The 18,398-nt window shown below is 36.3% G+C and overlaps 1 protein-coding gene across 2 annotated transcripts in view; it reads right to left on the bottom strand.

The window, feature by feature from the left end:
- ORC5 (origin recognition complex subunit 5) overlaps nt 1–18,398 on the bottom strand; it is a 121,978-nt gene that overhangs the window by 51,323 nt on the left and 52,257 nt on the right. For both annotated transcript variants that reach the window (XM_082399868.1, XM_082399869.1), the window contains exon 13: nt 7,596–7,708. In XM_082399868.1, the coding sequence (XP_082255994.1) occupies nt 7,596–7,708 (113 nt within the window). The remainder of the gene's footprint in view (nt 1–7,595; nt 7,709–18,398) is intronic.

Genomic DNA, 18,398 nt, shown 5'->3' with positions numbered 1-18,398 from the left:
TGACATATCAAATATTTTAAAAAATCTGGAATGGGGAACTATAGATACTGCTTATGAAAACACATTTTAAAATAGCTCAAATGAGATGCTATGGCTATTGTGGTACCTAATGATGGAATGAAGAGTACTTTAATTGTTTCATTACAATAGTGTCTCTCTGAAGAACACTAAAACTTTCCAAATTGTATAAAAACACTGCCAAAACAATTCTGTTATCATTAGCAGTAATAAAACAACTAAAAATAGTTACTAAAATAAAAACTTATCTCAGGCATAAAGACACAAAAGGTATGGTTATTATATCATAAAGCTGTTTATTTTTATGTGCTTTTCTTTCATTCAACTCTAGAGCCCCACCAAACTTACTAGTAACAAGGTACCACTAACAAACCATTTTAAAAAAAATCATGAAAAGATTTTTCATGATTGGTTGAAAAGATCTTTTTTAGAGGATTTTAGAAGGAAACAGAGATAGTAGGCTATTTTTAATCATAGGCAAAAAGGAAGGTTGAATTTGTATATCTCTCCAGGCACATCTCCCCACAATGATGTTGGGTCTTAAGGTTATAAACCTAAAGTGACAAGGTAAAGTGAACCTAATGTTAAGTTTTATTGTCTTTTGGATTTTTTTCTTTCTTTTTTTTTTTTTTTTTTGCACTGAGTGGAAAAGAAAAAGTTTAGAAGAAGCTAAGATGAAAACAATTAAAATTCCCACACTATGGGACTAGAAGGCATTATTTGATAGACTATTACAAAGCCATACAAAATGATCAATGTGAAGCCATAACTACAATATTAAGAGAGGTAAGGAGAAAAGAGAATTGCAACTATGTTGTGATAGCTACAGAGAAATGTTTGTATAATGGACTAGTACTAGAACATAAACAAATGAAAATACTGTGATTTGTTAGTGGTAGGACTCCTTCATCTTATCTAATAATCTATTTAACACTGCAGCATAGTTTATGCAATAAATTTTTCTTTTTAGAATGAATGGACTGACTTAAAAACACTAAGCAATTTACACTAAAAACACTTAAACACTTAAAACACTAAGCATTTATAAAAGGTTCACTACATTCCATTTCTCTGCTTTGCCACTGGGAAGCACTCAAGCAAACTGAATCATACAGTTAAGATTTCTGGACTTTAAAAAAAACTAAATTAACTGTGAAATGAATATGTAAGATCATTCCTCTAAGAAACATTTACTGCCCAAGATGTATGACTACCTTTCTCTATCATCCCTCCACCCCCCAGTATAAACAGGTGACTTACCCAACTGATCCCCACATATATTATTTTAAGACACAGCAGAATTTGATAGAATAACCACAGGGCAACATCAAAACTTAAATCACACATCCCAAAGATAGTTTTTAAATACTACAGGAGATTCTCTCTCTCATAGAACACAAATAATTATTTTCTAAAGTAAGCATCTAGAAAGAAATAGGAAAAACAAAAATAATGTTGGTGGCACTCTGCCTAGGAGTAATTCTTAAATCAGAATTTAGAATACTTTAATACGAGTTAATTACATGGCATATATCTAAGGATTTAATTTTGCCTTTATCCTTTTATTTCACGTTGTTGATGCTTTTACTACATTGAAATACTTTTTTCTCATGGGATACTATTTTATTTCCTTTTACTTTTGTAGGCAGTTTGAGTTATTCATTTTTAGCTTGGTCCTTCCGACAATTTGCAATCATACAACTTTAAGTTGCAATCTAAGTTATTTTGTAGCGTCTACCCACTGACTGTGGAGGGAAAAAATTAGAAACTTTAACTACCGTTAACATTAAGAACAACCCAGGGACAATATTTAATACGCTTCTTGGCATCTGTCCTCTCCCATACTCTACACCTCCATATTCTGTGCTCCTTTCTGGAACCAGCCTCCTACTGCTTCTCTGTCCAAATCTTTCCACTGTTCCTCGGTCAAGAACATTCTCTATGTCCTCTACCTCTTCCATGAATGCATGGTTTTTTTTCTCTTCCAGGCTTAACTGAACGTTGGCTCCCCCTGAAGGACCAAGCCTCTTCTTCAGATCTTTCCAATGAGGTTAGACTCTACTGTAGCCCAGGCAGTCCTGTCAGGTGGGCTTGGTGTCCCTGTGCAAAAAGCTCTGCTCCTCTGAGTCTCAGACCATTCCACTAGCCACCCTTTATCCCCCCCCCGTCACCACCTCTTAGTCAGCTAATAATGCAGCACCCAGTTCAGTCTTCCTCTCCATCCCAAGATCTGCCTCAGCTTTAGTGACTTCACTGCACACTATCCCTCTTTCTTACCTCCAGAGGAGACAACTAGTTCACAAACCTCTCTTTGCTTTCTCCTGATCTACAAATAATTACTGAGTATTATGTGCCAGGCACTGAACTATTAGCCCTCTACTGGCTTTACTTCCTTCCTTCCCTTCCTAGCTTAGACTCCATGGTTTGTCACTTCAAGCATTCATTTGCTAGCATCCACTGAATTCACCTGGCAAAACCCCAATCCTATGTGATTTCAATTACAGCCCTTTGCTGTCCCAGTACCTGGCATATGGAATGCTGTTGCGAGAAGATCACAAGTTTCACAGATTGCTGCCACTGTAAATTCAAGGTCAAGAACCTCAACTGGGCCCTCAACACTAGCATCAAGTTGCTTTCCTTGTCAGCACTTTCTCCCATTCCCCACAGCAGCTATTTCAAATATCCATATTCCTCTCAAACTGCTAGTACTTCTGTCCTTAGTCTCAATATTGCCTCCTCCTTTACAGGCAAAACAGAAGACGTCAGATCAGATCTCCTTCAACTTCTTGCCACCAAATCTCCCAATTCAGCTCCATCTGAATCCATCTTTTCCTCTTGTTATAATGCAAAGGGATTCCCCTCTCTCATCTAGGCCTATTTCTTTAATGTTTCTAAATCCCATGTTCTACACCTTTTCAAGGACTTTGTGCTTTAAGTTAATACCTCTCTTTTGTATCATTAACTCTCCTTCTCAATGAGTTCTTTCCTATCAGCATTTAAATATGCTCAAATCTTTAAAAAATAATTACCTGCTCACAACCCCACAAACTGTTTAGTAGGTAATAATCCTCTCTTCCTCTTTATAGCAAAAATATTCTAGAATGTAGGCACATGAGGATAGGATACAAATCTGTTATACTTCTTGCTATATCCCCAAAACCTAGCATAGGGATTATAATGGACAACACAATAAATCTTAAGTGAATAAAAAGCATTCTATTTGCTGCATCAACTTTCTTGTAAATACTACTTAAATGCCCTATAACCTGACTTCTACCCCACTGTATCCCGGAAAGTGTTCTTGATAAAGTTACCAATGACTGCTTTACCATTAAATTGCATAGACTCGGCCTGATTTCTTGGCAGCAACTGACAATTTTGACCATTACTCCCTTGCCTTAGGGTTTTCTGCCTTTCTTGTATAATATACAACTTTTTATATCACTGTTTTATCCACTTAAGCTTGTATCATGAGTATTTTCCTGTGTTTTTATCCTTCAAAATTATGATTTTAAATAACCACACAATGGTTTTTTTGTAAGAATATATAATAAATAACCGATCCATCCCCTTACTTTGGATATTTAGGTTGTGTCCTGTGATCTAATTGTTCATTCTCTTCCACGGGTGTCTGGAACTAGGGCTACCTACTTCATCTTTGTTAACTATCCTTGGGATCTCCGATCTCCACCAAACCTCAATTTCGAATGAAACTCTGCCTCCTTAGTAGCTCCCTTCTTCTTGCTGCCCCCAGAGTCAAGACCACAATTGTTCCCTTTCATCTGAAATTTTACTGCTAATTGTGATTTTTAAGAAACATGCAATACTTTGGACATTTGGCATATATTAAGTTTAAAGTCTTGTGCTGGGTTTGAGTAAGGCAATGACTGACGCAGTCTCTGCTCTGAGTTTCATGGACTTATACTGTAGGGAGGAAGTTCTAATTACTGAATTAATTATTTACGTAAAATAATGGTAAGTCTGAGAAGATAAGGGGACCTGTATAACTGTTTATAGTGTGTGTGTGCAGGCGTGAGCGATGGGAGGTCATTGTATGTTTGAGATGGCTTCTTCAAGGAAGAGACATTTAAACTGAAATCTAAAGGTTACGCAGCAGTTAGCTACATAAAGGAGAGGAGGAGTTGGGAAGTGCTGCATATGCAATGAATGGTGTATATGAAGAACTGAAAACAGCCAGAGCGGTTAAAGTGCAAATACCTAGGGGAGAAGATGTGCGCGGCAGGTGTGGCTGGGCATAAAGGCCGGGGCCAGGTCACTGGGGCCTCGCCAGCTATTTTAAACATTCTGTCTTTTATCCTAAGAGTTATGGGAAACTATTGATATTAAAGACTTTTAAGTAGGAAGGTGATATTAAATTTTTATAAGATCATTCTGGCAATAGTGTGGACAACAAATTATAAGGGAATAAGAGTAGACAGAAGACCAATTAGGAAGCTACCAGAGAAGAGATGATGGTGGCCTGGTCTAGAGGGCTAACAGAACAAATGACAAAAGTGAATGAATTTGAGATACAATAGGAGGGACTCAACAGGCTCAAAAGGACTAATGCTTGGATACTGGCAGTGTGGGAGTGAGAAATGTCAAAAATAACTCCCAGGTTTCAGGCCTGTGTAACATGGCAGACTGCAGTGCTAGTCACTGAACCAGGGAACCCTGGAGGAAAGCTGCATCACTCCTTTTTTGTTGGCAGGCAGAAGTAGAGGTAGGAATTCCTGAGTTCAGTTTTGGAAATACATTGATATAGGTGGGAAACATCCAATAAAGGTCAAGAATATTAGAAAAAAGGTCTGGCCTTTAAAAACTGGGGAGTAAGATCAGTGCATAGATAGATGTTGAAGCAGGGGTAAAGCTAAAATTACCTAGGAAAAAATATAATGTGAAAAGAAAAAAGCACTCCAGGACCAGCTACATTTAAAGGTCAGGTGGATAGGATACGCTGGCAAATGAGCTTTAGAAGAAACAGCCAAAGAATAAATATGAAAACCAGAAGACTGGAATCATGGGCTCTAGGAGAAGAGAGTTTTGAGAGACAGAGAGAGAGAAAGAGGTCAACCATGTTGGGTGCCTGAAAGAACAGAACAGAGAGTCTGAGGACTGCAAAAGGTTCTGGGGAAAGGGAGGAGATGGAATTCAGAGCAGAAGTGGAAGAAGCCACCTTAGACAGTAAGAGGACCCCAACCTACTGATAAAGGAAAGACAGAAGATGGGCACCAATGTAGGTAGCTGAAGAAGTTCTCAACTGATAGTCTCGATTTAGTTCTGTGAAACAGTGAATGCTGAACAGAGCAAATACAGACATTAGGACTTGCGGTTTGAATAGTCGAGAATCTAGGTTGAAAAGAAACCTATGAACCACGTGCTCTACTGTTCGATACATGAGGTGGAATGGCTGGGAGGCTGGTAGAAGATAATCAGTCATAAGGAGAAGAGGAAAATAGAGCCAGATTGCAAGAGTCTCAAACAAACCCACATTTTCACAAGAAACTGGGGGAAAGTAACAATCTAGAAATGGCAACAAGAAAAAAGGAGAGCACTTAACGAGCATCCAACCCTGAGGGACTGGGGTTTGAGAAAGTAAGAAGCTACCACTAGAGATAACTCTAGGGAAAGTAGTATCTCCAGGTAAGAATCAGGTTTTCATTAAGGCAGTGACGAAGAATATCAGGGAAAGAGAGAAGGATGGGGGAGGGAGGGAAAAAATGGCAGGTTAAATCATCAGAAAAGAAGTACAAAAACATCACTGGGTTGGGAGTGGGGATGAGGGCAGATGTGGAAAGAGGGAGGTGACTATTCTTTGGACACTGCCCATGGAAAGTAAGAAAGAGTAAACACATGTAACAAAGCAAGTTAGTGTTCCCAAATTCTACGGCAAAATTCCAGGTCTACAATTCCTGCTCCCTTCTGAGGTTGTAAATGGAAGTGCACTTCTCTGGATGTGTTCATTATCAGTGATGCTGTGGATTAAGCAACACACAGTTCAGTTCGGTTCACTGCATATTCATCACATGGGGCACTCACAAACCTGTCCTGTACATGATTATGATGGGGCACAACTCAACACATACACAGTCATAACAAAATCCCTGAAGTAAACATTCAGCATTCAAAAGTTATGCCTTTGACAGAGGCTCTTAGGATACAGAGTTTTAAATACCATTGTTTAGAAACAGAACGTTCCTGCTTTATGGTCATGTGGAATGAACTCCAAAAAAGTTTCTGCTCAATTTCCTCAGTGTAAAAGTTTGCCCAGTTTTAGCCTAACAACACATTTCAAAACCCTCATTTCAAGTTTCAGAGTCTACATGTCATCAAAATGTCTCAATACCTGCTTCATAGTATCACAGAACTTTTAATTCAGAAGAGACTTCGGGGCAGAGGCTGCCAACCTGTGGACTTCAGAAACTTCAAGAAACTGTAAAATTCATTAGAGGAGATCTGCAAATCCATACCTATGTCAAGCACTGGTTTTAGGCTGAATAATGTTCCATGCCTATATATTATTAATTTTGAAATATACATAAATACTTCCATGATTAATTTTAAAAGGATTTTAAAATGGAATCATCATATTCAAAAAGGTTGGGAAGACACTGCATTATGGCTTGTCTTGTTCCACCTACCAGACTACCCACACACTACCTCTTCTACTACAAGTCCTGACAAACTGTTATCCAGTTGCAACCAATGGCTATCACATTTTGCCTAACACCTCTTCATGAGGAAACGCGTTACATTTTTAGATAGCTTTCATTTTGACAGACATACTTTCTTCCCTTGAATTTCTAATGCTCTAGAATTATCGAGAATTAGTCTCATCCATTTTGCACATGACAGCCTCTGAAATCTAGAGGTCGTTACCATATCCTTCCTAAGCCTTTTCTCTCACACCTTGCCCCTCACTCAGGGATGTGACATGGTTCCTCATTCTACTACTCTCCTCCTGCCCCCTCAGCATGTACCCATTCATTAATGCCCCCTTTTAAAACTCCAAGCACAGCATAGCATACCACATTTGATCTGCCTATGGCAACACATAGAAGACCTATTATATCCCTTGAACAAGACACCAAGACTTTTAAAACCCTGTAGTCATCTAAAATACTTAGAACTTAAGCCAGGTCTCTTCCATCTTGTTTTAGCACCTATGAGGTTTTTTTGTTTTTTTAATTGAGGTAACAATGGTTTATAACATTATATAAGTTTCATGTGTAATTGTATTTCGACTTCTGTATACACTACAGTACATACTAGTTTTTTGTAGTCAACTGCCCATTAAATCTTACCTTGCTACTATGTGACCATTATTCCAGTCTGATAAGGTCTCTCAGAATCTTGATTTTTTGCTATATAACATGTTAGCTAATTCTCCCAATTTTATGTCATTTGTAAATTTGATGAGCGGGTTCATTCTACAGTGAAACTTATGCATTCTTGGCACTAAAATGACCTTTTCTTGCTTAAATGACTAATGACATTACACTAGAAAGAAGATTAATTTTTATATTTAGTGTATCATTTACATAATTCAAGACATTTAACAATTATTCTACACTTACCTAGCAATAGCTCTGATGAAGTCTAGAGATACTGTGCATTTGTATTTTGGTCCATCAAGCTGATCATCATGGCCAACCAGGGTTAATAGCTGAAGAGTCACTAAAGAGGTAATCTAAAAATAAGAAAGCATTTTTATGAGAAAATGGTTTAATCAGATTACATGATGCCCTTGTTTCTGAAACATTTTATACTTTGATAAAGATATATAACTGAATTCAGAAGAACATCTGCGAAGAATATGACTACTTCGAAATTTGTATATACAAATTTGTACATATGCTTAAAGTCTTAGTTAAACCAATGATCAACCTTTAAGGACTCCACTAGAGATATAAATTTATTTCATTTAATGACACACACATGACTGCTAACCTTTAAAAACTATAAACAAAGGACATTCCTTCTCTCCATAAAAAATTTATGAAGTTTCTATCTACATAGCTCAGAATAGCAAATCTGTACTCCCTTGAGAATTGCGCAGCTAAAATGTGAAAGTGGGCCTTTTTCAGAGTTGGGTAGCTGGTTAGATGAGATAAGAAATACATCCTTCAGACCGGGACTTAGTCTTCTTTTAAAACTGATCACCAACTAGGTAGTCAGGAAAACACCAGGTGGATTAATACTGGCAAAAGCAAAAGTGTATTTTGACAGGTCAAAATCAAAATAACTTCACATGCATAAGGCCAACAAAAGTGTTAAATGCTCTGAAACCCAAGAAAGCAAGCTGACCCAAGAGCTGAAATTCTTTGAGTAGCCCATTCTCTTCTCCCAATTTTTTATTCTCATCTCCTGCAGGCCAACAGAAAAAAGAAGCCAGCAATGGCAAGATCTGGAGACTTGGTGACCTGTAACTGTCTGTGGCAATATAAGGGATAAGAGTTATAGTATCCGTAATACCTAATCATGTGTCTTAGGAATAAAAAAATGCTCACTTAACTTGAGATCAATACCTTGAGATGCAGTAAACATTCTGAGTAATAAAAACAGTAATCGTAGTAGTGATTTGCTTGGTACCAAGTACCTATACACAGCATCTCATTTATTCCTCTTGACCCTACAAGGTAGAAGCTATTGTACTCATTTTATAAACGAGCCTTAGAGATGTTAAGTAACTTTCCTCGGATCCCAGAACTGGAGGTGGCTTAGCAAGAATTCAAACCTAGAGTCCTTGCTCACCGTATTATGCTGCAAAGACTCCACTATGTTTCCCATTACAATTTTATTTTTTATTTTATTATTATTATTTTTGTTTTGGCTGCACCACGCAGCTTGCAGAATCTCAGTTCCCTGACCAGGGATCGAACCCGGGCACAGCAGTGAAAGTGCCAAATCCTAACCAGAGACCACCAGGGAACTCCCTCCCATTACAATTTCAAAGGGAAAACTGTTATGCAGTGTTCAGTCAGCTGTCATTACTTTATTAACAATTTTTTAAATGAACATATGGATAGATTACCACAGTATTTTATGTATAGAAAATACTACATTTAGCAAATATAAAATATTTTTTCAATTAGAAAAACATTTTGTATCAATACATTGAAATATGAAGCTCTGCATTCAAAAGGCTAAGACTTTAATTTCTAATATTACAAATTAGATTATGTCTTGAAACATTTTTTCTTTAAATAAATTTATTTATTTATTTTTGGCTGCACTGGGTCTTCGTTGTAGCGCACAGGCTTTCTCTAGTTGTTGCAAGCGGGGGCTACTCTTCATTGCAGTGAGCAGGCTTCTCATTGCGGTGGCTTCTCTTGTTGTGGAGCACGGACTCTAGGTGCCTGGGCTTCAGTAGTCATGGTTCGTGGGCTCTAGAGCAAAGGCTCAGTAGTTGTGGTGCACGGGCTTAGTTGCTCCGCGGCATGTGGGATCTTCTTGGACCAGGGCTTGAACCCATGTCCCCTGCACTGGCATGCGGATTCTTAACTACTGCACCACCAGGGAAGTCCCTAAACATTTTTTATAGATGTTCTATGTGTTGAAAAGAATATGTATTTTGAAGCTGTTACACTCTCCATTCTACATATATTTATTAGATCAAGCTTGTTTGTGTTGTTGAAATCTTATAAACATCATTTTTTTTATCTACTTGAGAGAGGTACTAAAATTCTCCCCTTATAATAAGAAGTTTGTCCTTTTCTCTCTGTAATTGTTAGTTTTTGCTTTATATTTCTGAATCTGTTATTTGGTGCATACATTTAAAATTATCATGTTTTGCTGGCAAATTAAACCTTTTCATTATTATCTAATGGTCCTTTTTTTCAAAAGTAATGGCTTTGCCTTAAAGTGTGTTTTTTTTCTAATATTAATATACCTATATCAGCATTCTTTTAGGTGCTAATCTTTTTTCCTATGTACTTTTCGTCATTTTACTTTCAGGTTTTGTATTTTCTTAACTTTAGATAGTGCTCACATAAACAACATATAGTGTGACTTTCTTTTTATAGTCAGTCTAACAACAGTCCTTTTGGCTGGACTATATACTCCATTTGCTTTCACTGTAAAGATATTCTAAAATTTTATTTCTACCATTATGTCAAGCTTTCTATTTCTCCTTCTTCTATGTGTCTTTCTTATTCCTTTCTTGCCTTTTATTGAACTGAATTATAATATTTTGAGGACTGCCCTGGTGGTCCAGTGGTTAAGACTCTATACTACCAATGCAGGGGGCGTGGGTTTGATCCCTGGTGGGGGAACTAATGTCACACATGCCGTGGGGTGCGGCTAAAAAAAAAATTAATCCCCACTGAGGTGTAGACATTCGAGAAAACACTTGAAAAAGATGGAAAAAAGATATGAATTATAATATTTTTTCATTCTATTGTTTTACTCTATTACCTTGGAAATAGTTTTATACTCTTAATTTCCATTTTAATTTTTTCTTTGGCCCCCAAGCTATTTTAGAATTCTTCTTTAATTTTCAACTCATAAAGTTCCTCTAGTATTTTCTGATTTTTTTTTAAGGGGGGGATATCACAGAATGTGGTCTGTATACTACTAATCCTTTGAAATTTGATGAGAAAGCTGGATTCTTCAGGGGGAAAGAAGAGGGCACAGGGACACAAATGCCACTGTGGCAAAGAGTGAAACTGACCACAGTGGTCACTCTGCCTGTCCTGCCTGCCAAGCCCCTTCCCTCTTTGTCCCAAGAATGTCTTCAGCTGATGGCAAATGAGTGAAAAACATGCCCACAAAATGGGATGACCCCATCATAGGCGAACAAGGTGGAGTGAGACAAGAGTTTTCTCTCTTAATTATACACATACTTATATCCTATCCTCCATTTTGCCTCTTGGACTGCAAAGCCTAAAATATTTACTATGTGGGCCTTTTACTGAAAAAGTATGCCAACCTCAGCATTAAAAAAATTGCTATATTCAGATGATTAACTTAACCAATGTAGAAATCGAGATGTTCAGTGACTTGTCCGAAGTGATAACGACTAGATAATGACAGAAACTTACTTGACTAGGATTTAGGTCTCCTAACTACAACTCCAAAACTTATGAAAAGTATGACTAAAATGCGATCATAGCTGAGAGAGCTAACTTCTAATAAGTTGTATTATAATCTTGCCTGAATAAAGAATGTGTTAAAAGAATGAGGATGATCTGTAAAAAAGGGAGTGTTCAAGAGAACAGACCTGTCAGTGTGCCTCCAGCCAACAGGACCAAGGGATCCTTACCCATTAAGCTGGAAATCTGGTATGTGTGTAAGTTATGTGCTCACCGTAGAGGTGTAGTTGTCCAGCTGTCATTCTGTTAATGATTTTCTTAGTAATATTTTGAGTAAAGTTGATGAAAAGGTTAAAAAATGTCAAGTTACTCAATATTTTTATAAATGTGCTCCCATTTACTTAGTTTAGGAGTTAAGTTAAAGGAAACAGAAAATTAAGTTGGTTGTTAAAAATGTGTGAAATAGTATTGTGCTCATTAAATGAGGTCATCTGTAAAGCAACTTAACACAGTGCTTGTAACACAGTATTCAATAATATGAGCTACTATTTATATTATTACCATGTATTAGCACTATTTTTTAATTTCAAATTTAATGAATAGGTTTCTTTTCTAATAGCCCATTTAGTGAAAACTCACTGTATTTTATTTGAAAACAGTTTCACATATATATATATCCTATAGCTTTCTGAATAATATGCCATGCTTGTTTAGAAAATAAAAAATAAAACTATCTGCAGATTTAAAATATCTTTATGAGATTTATAAATATTGACAACAAACTATTGGTTACCTGTGGGGAGAGAGAAGAGGCGAGGGACAAGAGTAGGGAATTAAAAGGTAAAAACTACTATGTATAAAATAAATAAACTACAGGATATATTGTACAGCACAAGGAATACAGCCAATATTTTATAATAACTTTAAATGGAGTATAACGCCCCAAAATATTAAATCACCATGTTCTACACCTGAAACTAACATAATTACAAACCAACAATATTTTAATTAAAAAAATACTTCTGAACAGGTCAAGAAAAGTAATGTGCACATATATAAATTACTTAGGGAGAAACACTCAATGTGTCAATTTCACCAGGAAATGAAGTAGATTAAAAAAATGAATTGACAAAAAAAACCTGTATGAAAAATATAACAAATTAAAAATTATATGGCAGATTAGACCCTGATGTAGAGAAAATTAAGGAATATGAGGATATTTCTGAAGAAATGATACAGAATGCAAACTAAAGAGGTTAAAAAAAGAGAAAATATGAAAGAGGTTAAAAAATAGAAAAAACAAGTGAGAAGATCTAACATATTTCTAATCAAAGATCGAGAAGGAAAACAGAGATGGAAAGAATAGGGCAGAAGTAATATCTGAAAAGACAATGGATGAAAATTCATTCAAAAAGATTAAGGGGCTTCCCTGGTGGCGCAGCGGTTGAGAGTCTGCCTGCCAATGCAGGGGACACGGGTTCGAGCCCTGGTCTGGGAGGATCCCACATGCCGCGGAGCGGCTAGGCCCGTGAGCCACAACTGCTGAGCCTGCGCGTCTGGAGCCTGTGCTCCGCAACAAGAGAGGCCGCGATAGTGAGAGGCCCGCGCACCGCGATGAAGAGCGGCCCCTGCTTGCCGCAATTGGAGAAGGCCCTCGCACAGAAACGAAGACTCAACAACAGCCATAAATTAAAAAAAAAAAAAAAAAAAAAAAAAAGATTAAAAACACCAAATCACAGAATTAAAGGACCAAATAAGTCCAAACAAGGAGAAATAAAAAGAAATCCATACCTAGACACATCATAGTGAAAGTATTAAACACCAAAGATAAAAAGTTCTTAAAAGTAGCTAGAAAAGGAAAAACAGATTATCTTCACAGGACTGGCAACTGGACTGACAGCTGTTTTAAGAACAATGATGACAGATGGTAATTGAGAAGCTAATTAAAAAAAAAAAAAAAATGGTGCCAGGTACCACAACAGTAACAGAATTTGCTGTTTTCTCAGGTTTTGTTTTTCACCTTTTTTTTTTTTTTTAATGGAGTGTGCTGGTTGTCTCTATTATTTTGTTCAGATGACTGCAGAACCCGGAAAAGCTGTTGCTACTATCGATGTATAACATACTGCTATTGGTCTTTTTATATAAATAAATAAATCTATCTATCTATCTATCTATATACACACACACACACACACACACACACACACACACATATATATATAATTTGAATTTTTGGAAACTTTAGCTCTGCTGTCAACTTTGGAGAAGTATCCCAGTTGTACTGTGTTGGGTTGGCATTGTTCAACAGCCATATTGGTCTAGAAACATTAAACATAATTTTTTCCATTTGTACAGGGGTAACACACTGTATTAAATATGTAAGGTCTTATCTACATGGGTTTGATTACAGAAACTAATAAAGTATTCTCTAAAAAAAAAAAGAACAACAATGAAAGACATAAAACAGTGGTGTATTTTCAACATACTGAAGAAAGTAACTGTTAACTCTGAACCATATGGCCAGAAAAAACAATCGTTTAAGGCTGAGAATGAAATAAAAGGCACATTTCCAAACTAAGAACAACCAGAGGTTTGCTATCAAAAGATCCTTATTCGGGCTTCACTGGTGGCACAGTGGTTGAGAATCTGCCTGCTAATGCAGGGGACAGGGGTTCGAGCCCTGGTCTGGGAAGATCCCACATGCCATGGAGCAACTAAGCCCGTGAGCCACAACTACTGAGCCTGTGCGTCTGGAGCCTGTGCTCTGCAACAAGAGAGGCCATGATAGTGAGAGGCCCGCGCACCGCGATGAAGAGTGGCCCCCGCTTGCCGCAACTAGAGAAAGCCCTTGCACAGAAATGAAGACCCAACACAGCCAAAAATAAATAAGTAAATAAATAAAATTAAAAAAAAAAAAAAAAAGATCCTTATTCACTCAAATTCCTAAAAGGTACCTCCCGGTGAAAGTAAAGGAATCCAAGTTGGAAGGTCTGAAGTGCAAGAAGGAATGAAGAATGAAGAAACTGGTAAATGTGATGGTAAATCTAAATTAATTTGCCTGTTTAGGTGATAACAATACTATATTATGGGTTTAAAAATAGGATTAAAGTGCACAACACCAGTAATACATAAATTGGGAGTGGACAAAATAGAAGTTAAAATGTCCAAGGTCCTATGGTATCTGAGAGAATAGAAGTACTCACTAAATTTTGACTTTGATAAGTATGAATGTTATAATATTTATAGTAACAACTAAGAGAACAGAAACAAGTGTATGTACTTCTAAATTAGAAGGGGAAACCTGAACTAGAAAATTCCAAAAGAAAGTAAGAAGAAGAAACAAAAAAAGGTAAGACAAATATAAAGTATAAAACAAGATAATAGATATAAACAAAATTACATTAGTAATTATATTAAAAGTTAACTAACTTTTGCAAATAAAAGGCAAAGATTAAGTGACTGAAAAAATAAATCCAACTATATACTGTTTAGGAGAGATACATCTAAAACAGAAGAATATGGGAAGGTTAAAAGTCAAAGGACAAAATGAGATACATGAAGCAAACTAAAGAGAAAGTAAAATGATGAAGGTGTCTTCACGCAGACAAAAGAGAATTAAAAAGAGATTTAAAGAAGGGCTCACTTAGTAATGACAGAATGCAGGCCCTGAGCTCCTAATCTCTCACAAGAGGAGTGGCTTGAGACCCTCACTATGAAGGGATGAGACACAGAACAGGATGAGCAGCCAGGGAATAATGGGATCTTTGGGGGAAAGTGAGTACTGCTGAAAGTCAGGACAAACTCATTTTCCTTCCCAGTTTAGAAACAGGTAGGGATCATGATGAGAAAGTAGGTCTGAAAGTTTAATGAATGGGAGGTTACATAGAAAAGAGCTGACACCGTCTCCTATGGCAAAATATACTCATTAACTTCATTCCTTTCTATTTTTCTACAAGGAATTCATTTGCTAAAGTAGGTTAGTAATAGACATTTGAAACTCACAGATTAATCTCCCTTTATTATTAAAAATAGATTTCTTTAGTAGTTCTTTTTCTTTTAATATATAAGACATTACTTACATTTTACTTTCCCACTGGCATTTCCTTATACTATTTCTTATAACTTCTACCTTCCTGTGATTCAAATACTCTCACATATTTAATTCAATTCTTTAATCCAAACTGTATGCTATATTTACTCTTCTTCCATTTTCTTCATAAATACAAAATCTGTCTTTAATCTAGTTAAGTTAGAATTTCAAGAATATTTTCAGGTATCTCACTGTCTTATTACTTTTACCATATTAGTTACAGCAAATTACCAAAGGCAGTTAAGTTGAAACAGACAGTCCCTTGAATCACTTCCAGTTCTACCAAGATTCCATGATAAATGAATCTTATAAATTACACAAAGGATATAGTACAACTTTAAGATGTAGCAGTCAAAAAGCATTTCCAAAATATTAGTAAGATGACTGCTCAATTTGTTGCGGGGTGGGAGGGTAGGGTCTCATTTAGGAGAAGCTAATACACAAAAAATCTAAACCAAAGTGAAAACAATTAAATTGTAATGTGATTTTTCACATTAAATAACACTAATTTCAGAGATCTTTTACTCCTTGAACTTACCGTATGAACAAAACCAACATACAAATACATAATTTAGGAGAACGTTACATAAAGCAGTGTACAAATACCAACAACTTAAAAGTACTTTGCCAGTTTATGAAAATAATGCTGAGTAAAACTGAAAAAATCAAATACAAAGATTAACTTATGGGTTCAACATTTTGAATCTCAAACATATTAATTTATGCCTAAATGAAAAATTCTGGAAAAAATATATGAAACTTTTGGAAAATTATTTCTATACATGTGTAAGTACAAGAATACCCACCTTCCTCTCCATTATTGAATCCTTAAAATTATCTAATTTTTATTTCCCACTGCATATCCATGAAACTCTTGGGGACTTGGTCTAGGTACTGTGCATTCAAAGATGAATAGGATCATGGAAAATACTAATTTACTTCCTTGCCCAACGTTAAATGTTCATGACAAAATGATGAGGTCGCATCTGCAGGCTGGCATTAATGCCTAAATATTTTGATATGGTCAGTAGGAATATGGCAAAAGTCTGTAGACAGTAAGGGTACTCAGGACCAGACTCAGTTTTGTATGTGAGCATGTGCAAACATAAGACAGAGGTGGAATCAGTCTTTCTCATCTGCTGCAGCAGCCGAAGATTTAGTAACAAAGAAAACAGGCACACAAGAGTCACTAGTGTTGTTAAGACCCCAAATGAAGGAAGTGATTTAGTTCCAGCAAATAAGAATTAACTGGAATATTTTGCAGGCTATAAAATCGATGTCTTAGAAAGATTTAATCTTTGTTGGGAAAAAGCTCTCTAAATAATGGCAAAATATATTTGAATATTTTGAAATCTTTTTTAGCACTGTTCAATTTACAGAAAGCTTTTCATCCAATTGAGCTAAAATAACCCTAAAACATATTTCATAAACAAATACTAAAAACAAGCCTAGCCAGAAGAAAATATATTTAAAAAAAATATATAGGAGGACTTCTGGTCCAGATAACATGGCACAGATTCGTATTTACAGTTCTTCCCTGCTAAGTGCAACTATAAACCCTGGAAATAACCTAAACAGCAACCAAAGGACTCTGAAAGGTGGAAAGAGGAAGGCAGACTGCTTAAGGACCCAGGAATGGAGGAATAATGTAGAGGCTGGAAGTCTGACGAATCCCCACACACAGCACAAGGTGACCCAGGCTCAGCATCTCCTGACACCCAATCCAGAACAGAAAGCTACCCAGGTAGGCTTATTTCTCTCCTGGATTGAACAGGAGTCCTGCCCAAAGGCTGGCAGTTGTATGTTCTGTATCTGGCAAAACTATCCCTCGTGAATGAAGTGGAAATAAAGACATTCTCAAATGAGGGAAAACTAAAGAATCTGTCACTAGTAGACCTACCTACCTTTGAAGCATGGCTAAATGGAGTTCTTTAAACAAAAGGGAAATAAAAAAAAGAAGGAATCTTGCACATCAAGACAGAATAAAGAACAACGGAAAGAGCAGAAATATGGATAAAGTAGACTATCTCCTCATGAGTTTTCTAAATCATATTTGATTAAAAACTGACACCATCTAATAATCAAGACAATGATATTTAAAAAGTGGGAAAGTTAAAATAACCTAAACGTAAGTAAGGTTACCGCATTTCACTGGAAGTAGTAAAACATTGATACCACTTACAGAACTAAACATGCAATTACCATATTACACAGAAATTGCACCCTTTGGGCATGTTCACACAAAAACCTGTATATGAACATTCATAGTAGTTTTATTTGTGACAGCCAAAAACTGGAAAGAACCCAGATATCCTTCAATGGGTGAATGGTTAAACTAACTGTGTATTCCATATCATGGAATACAACTCAGCAGTAAAAAAGAATGAACTATTGGTACCTGCAACAATTTGGATGACTCTCAAAGGAATTAATTATGCTGAGTGAAAAAAAAGCCAAACTCAAATGTTACATACTGTATGACTCCATTTATACAAACTCTTGAAATGACAAAAATTTTAGAGGTGGAGATTAGTGGTTGCCAGGGATTAGGGGAACAGGCAAGAGAGAGGTGGGTGTGGTTATAAAAGGAGGGGTCCTTGTGATGGTAGAACTGATATATCGACTGTGGAGAGAGATACACAGACCTACACATGGAATAAAATTTCAAATAACCAAATATGCACAGATATACACAAAAATGAATACATGTAGAAGTGGAAAATTTGATTAAGATCAGTAGATCGCATCAATGGCCATTTCCTGGTTGCGAAACTGGGTAAAGGGCATGCAGCAAGAAAGAGCCCTTATTATTTCTTTCCACTGCACATGCATCTACAGCAACTCAAAAAAAATTTTTAATTAAAAAATAACAACACTGATAAAATACACAAAATATAGAGGGCTTTGAGAAAGACCTTATAAACTGCCAGAACGCATTTTATCTCAAAATATTTAAGTACCTATGAAGTAGATACTTAAACCTACTCATAGAAATAAAAACATTTTTTGACCTTTATTTACTGGGATTTTAAAGAAACTACTTGATAAAATATTGCTTAAAGTGGGTAAGTTTGAGAATATTATTTCAATATTGATAGGTCACTGAAGTGAGGCTATATGGGTTTTTAAAAGTTTATAGATTACAGATTTTGCCACTGAAAGCCAGATAATTAGTTGTGACTTGTGGTTCAGCCACAAGGAGGATTTGTAGCTGCCGGTTTCATGCTGTGAGCCCATAAAAATATCACAAAGTTGTT

The sequence above is a fragment of the Balaenoptera borealis genome (genome assembly GCF_965194805.1).
Source record: "Balaenoptera borealis genome assembly, chromosome: 7".
In the NCBI taxonomy this organism is placed as follows: Eukaryota; Metazoa; Chordata; class Mammalia; order Artiodactyla; family Balaenopteridae; genus Balaenoptera; species Balaenoptera borealis.
The sequence above is the reverse complement of the archived record's forward strand: the minus strand, read 5'-3'. Positions and strand labels throughout refer to the sequence as shown.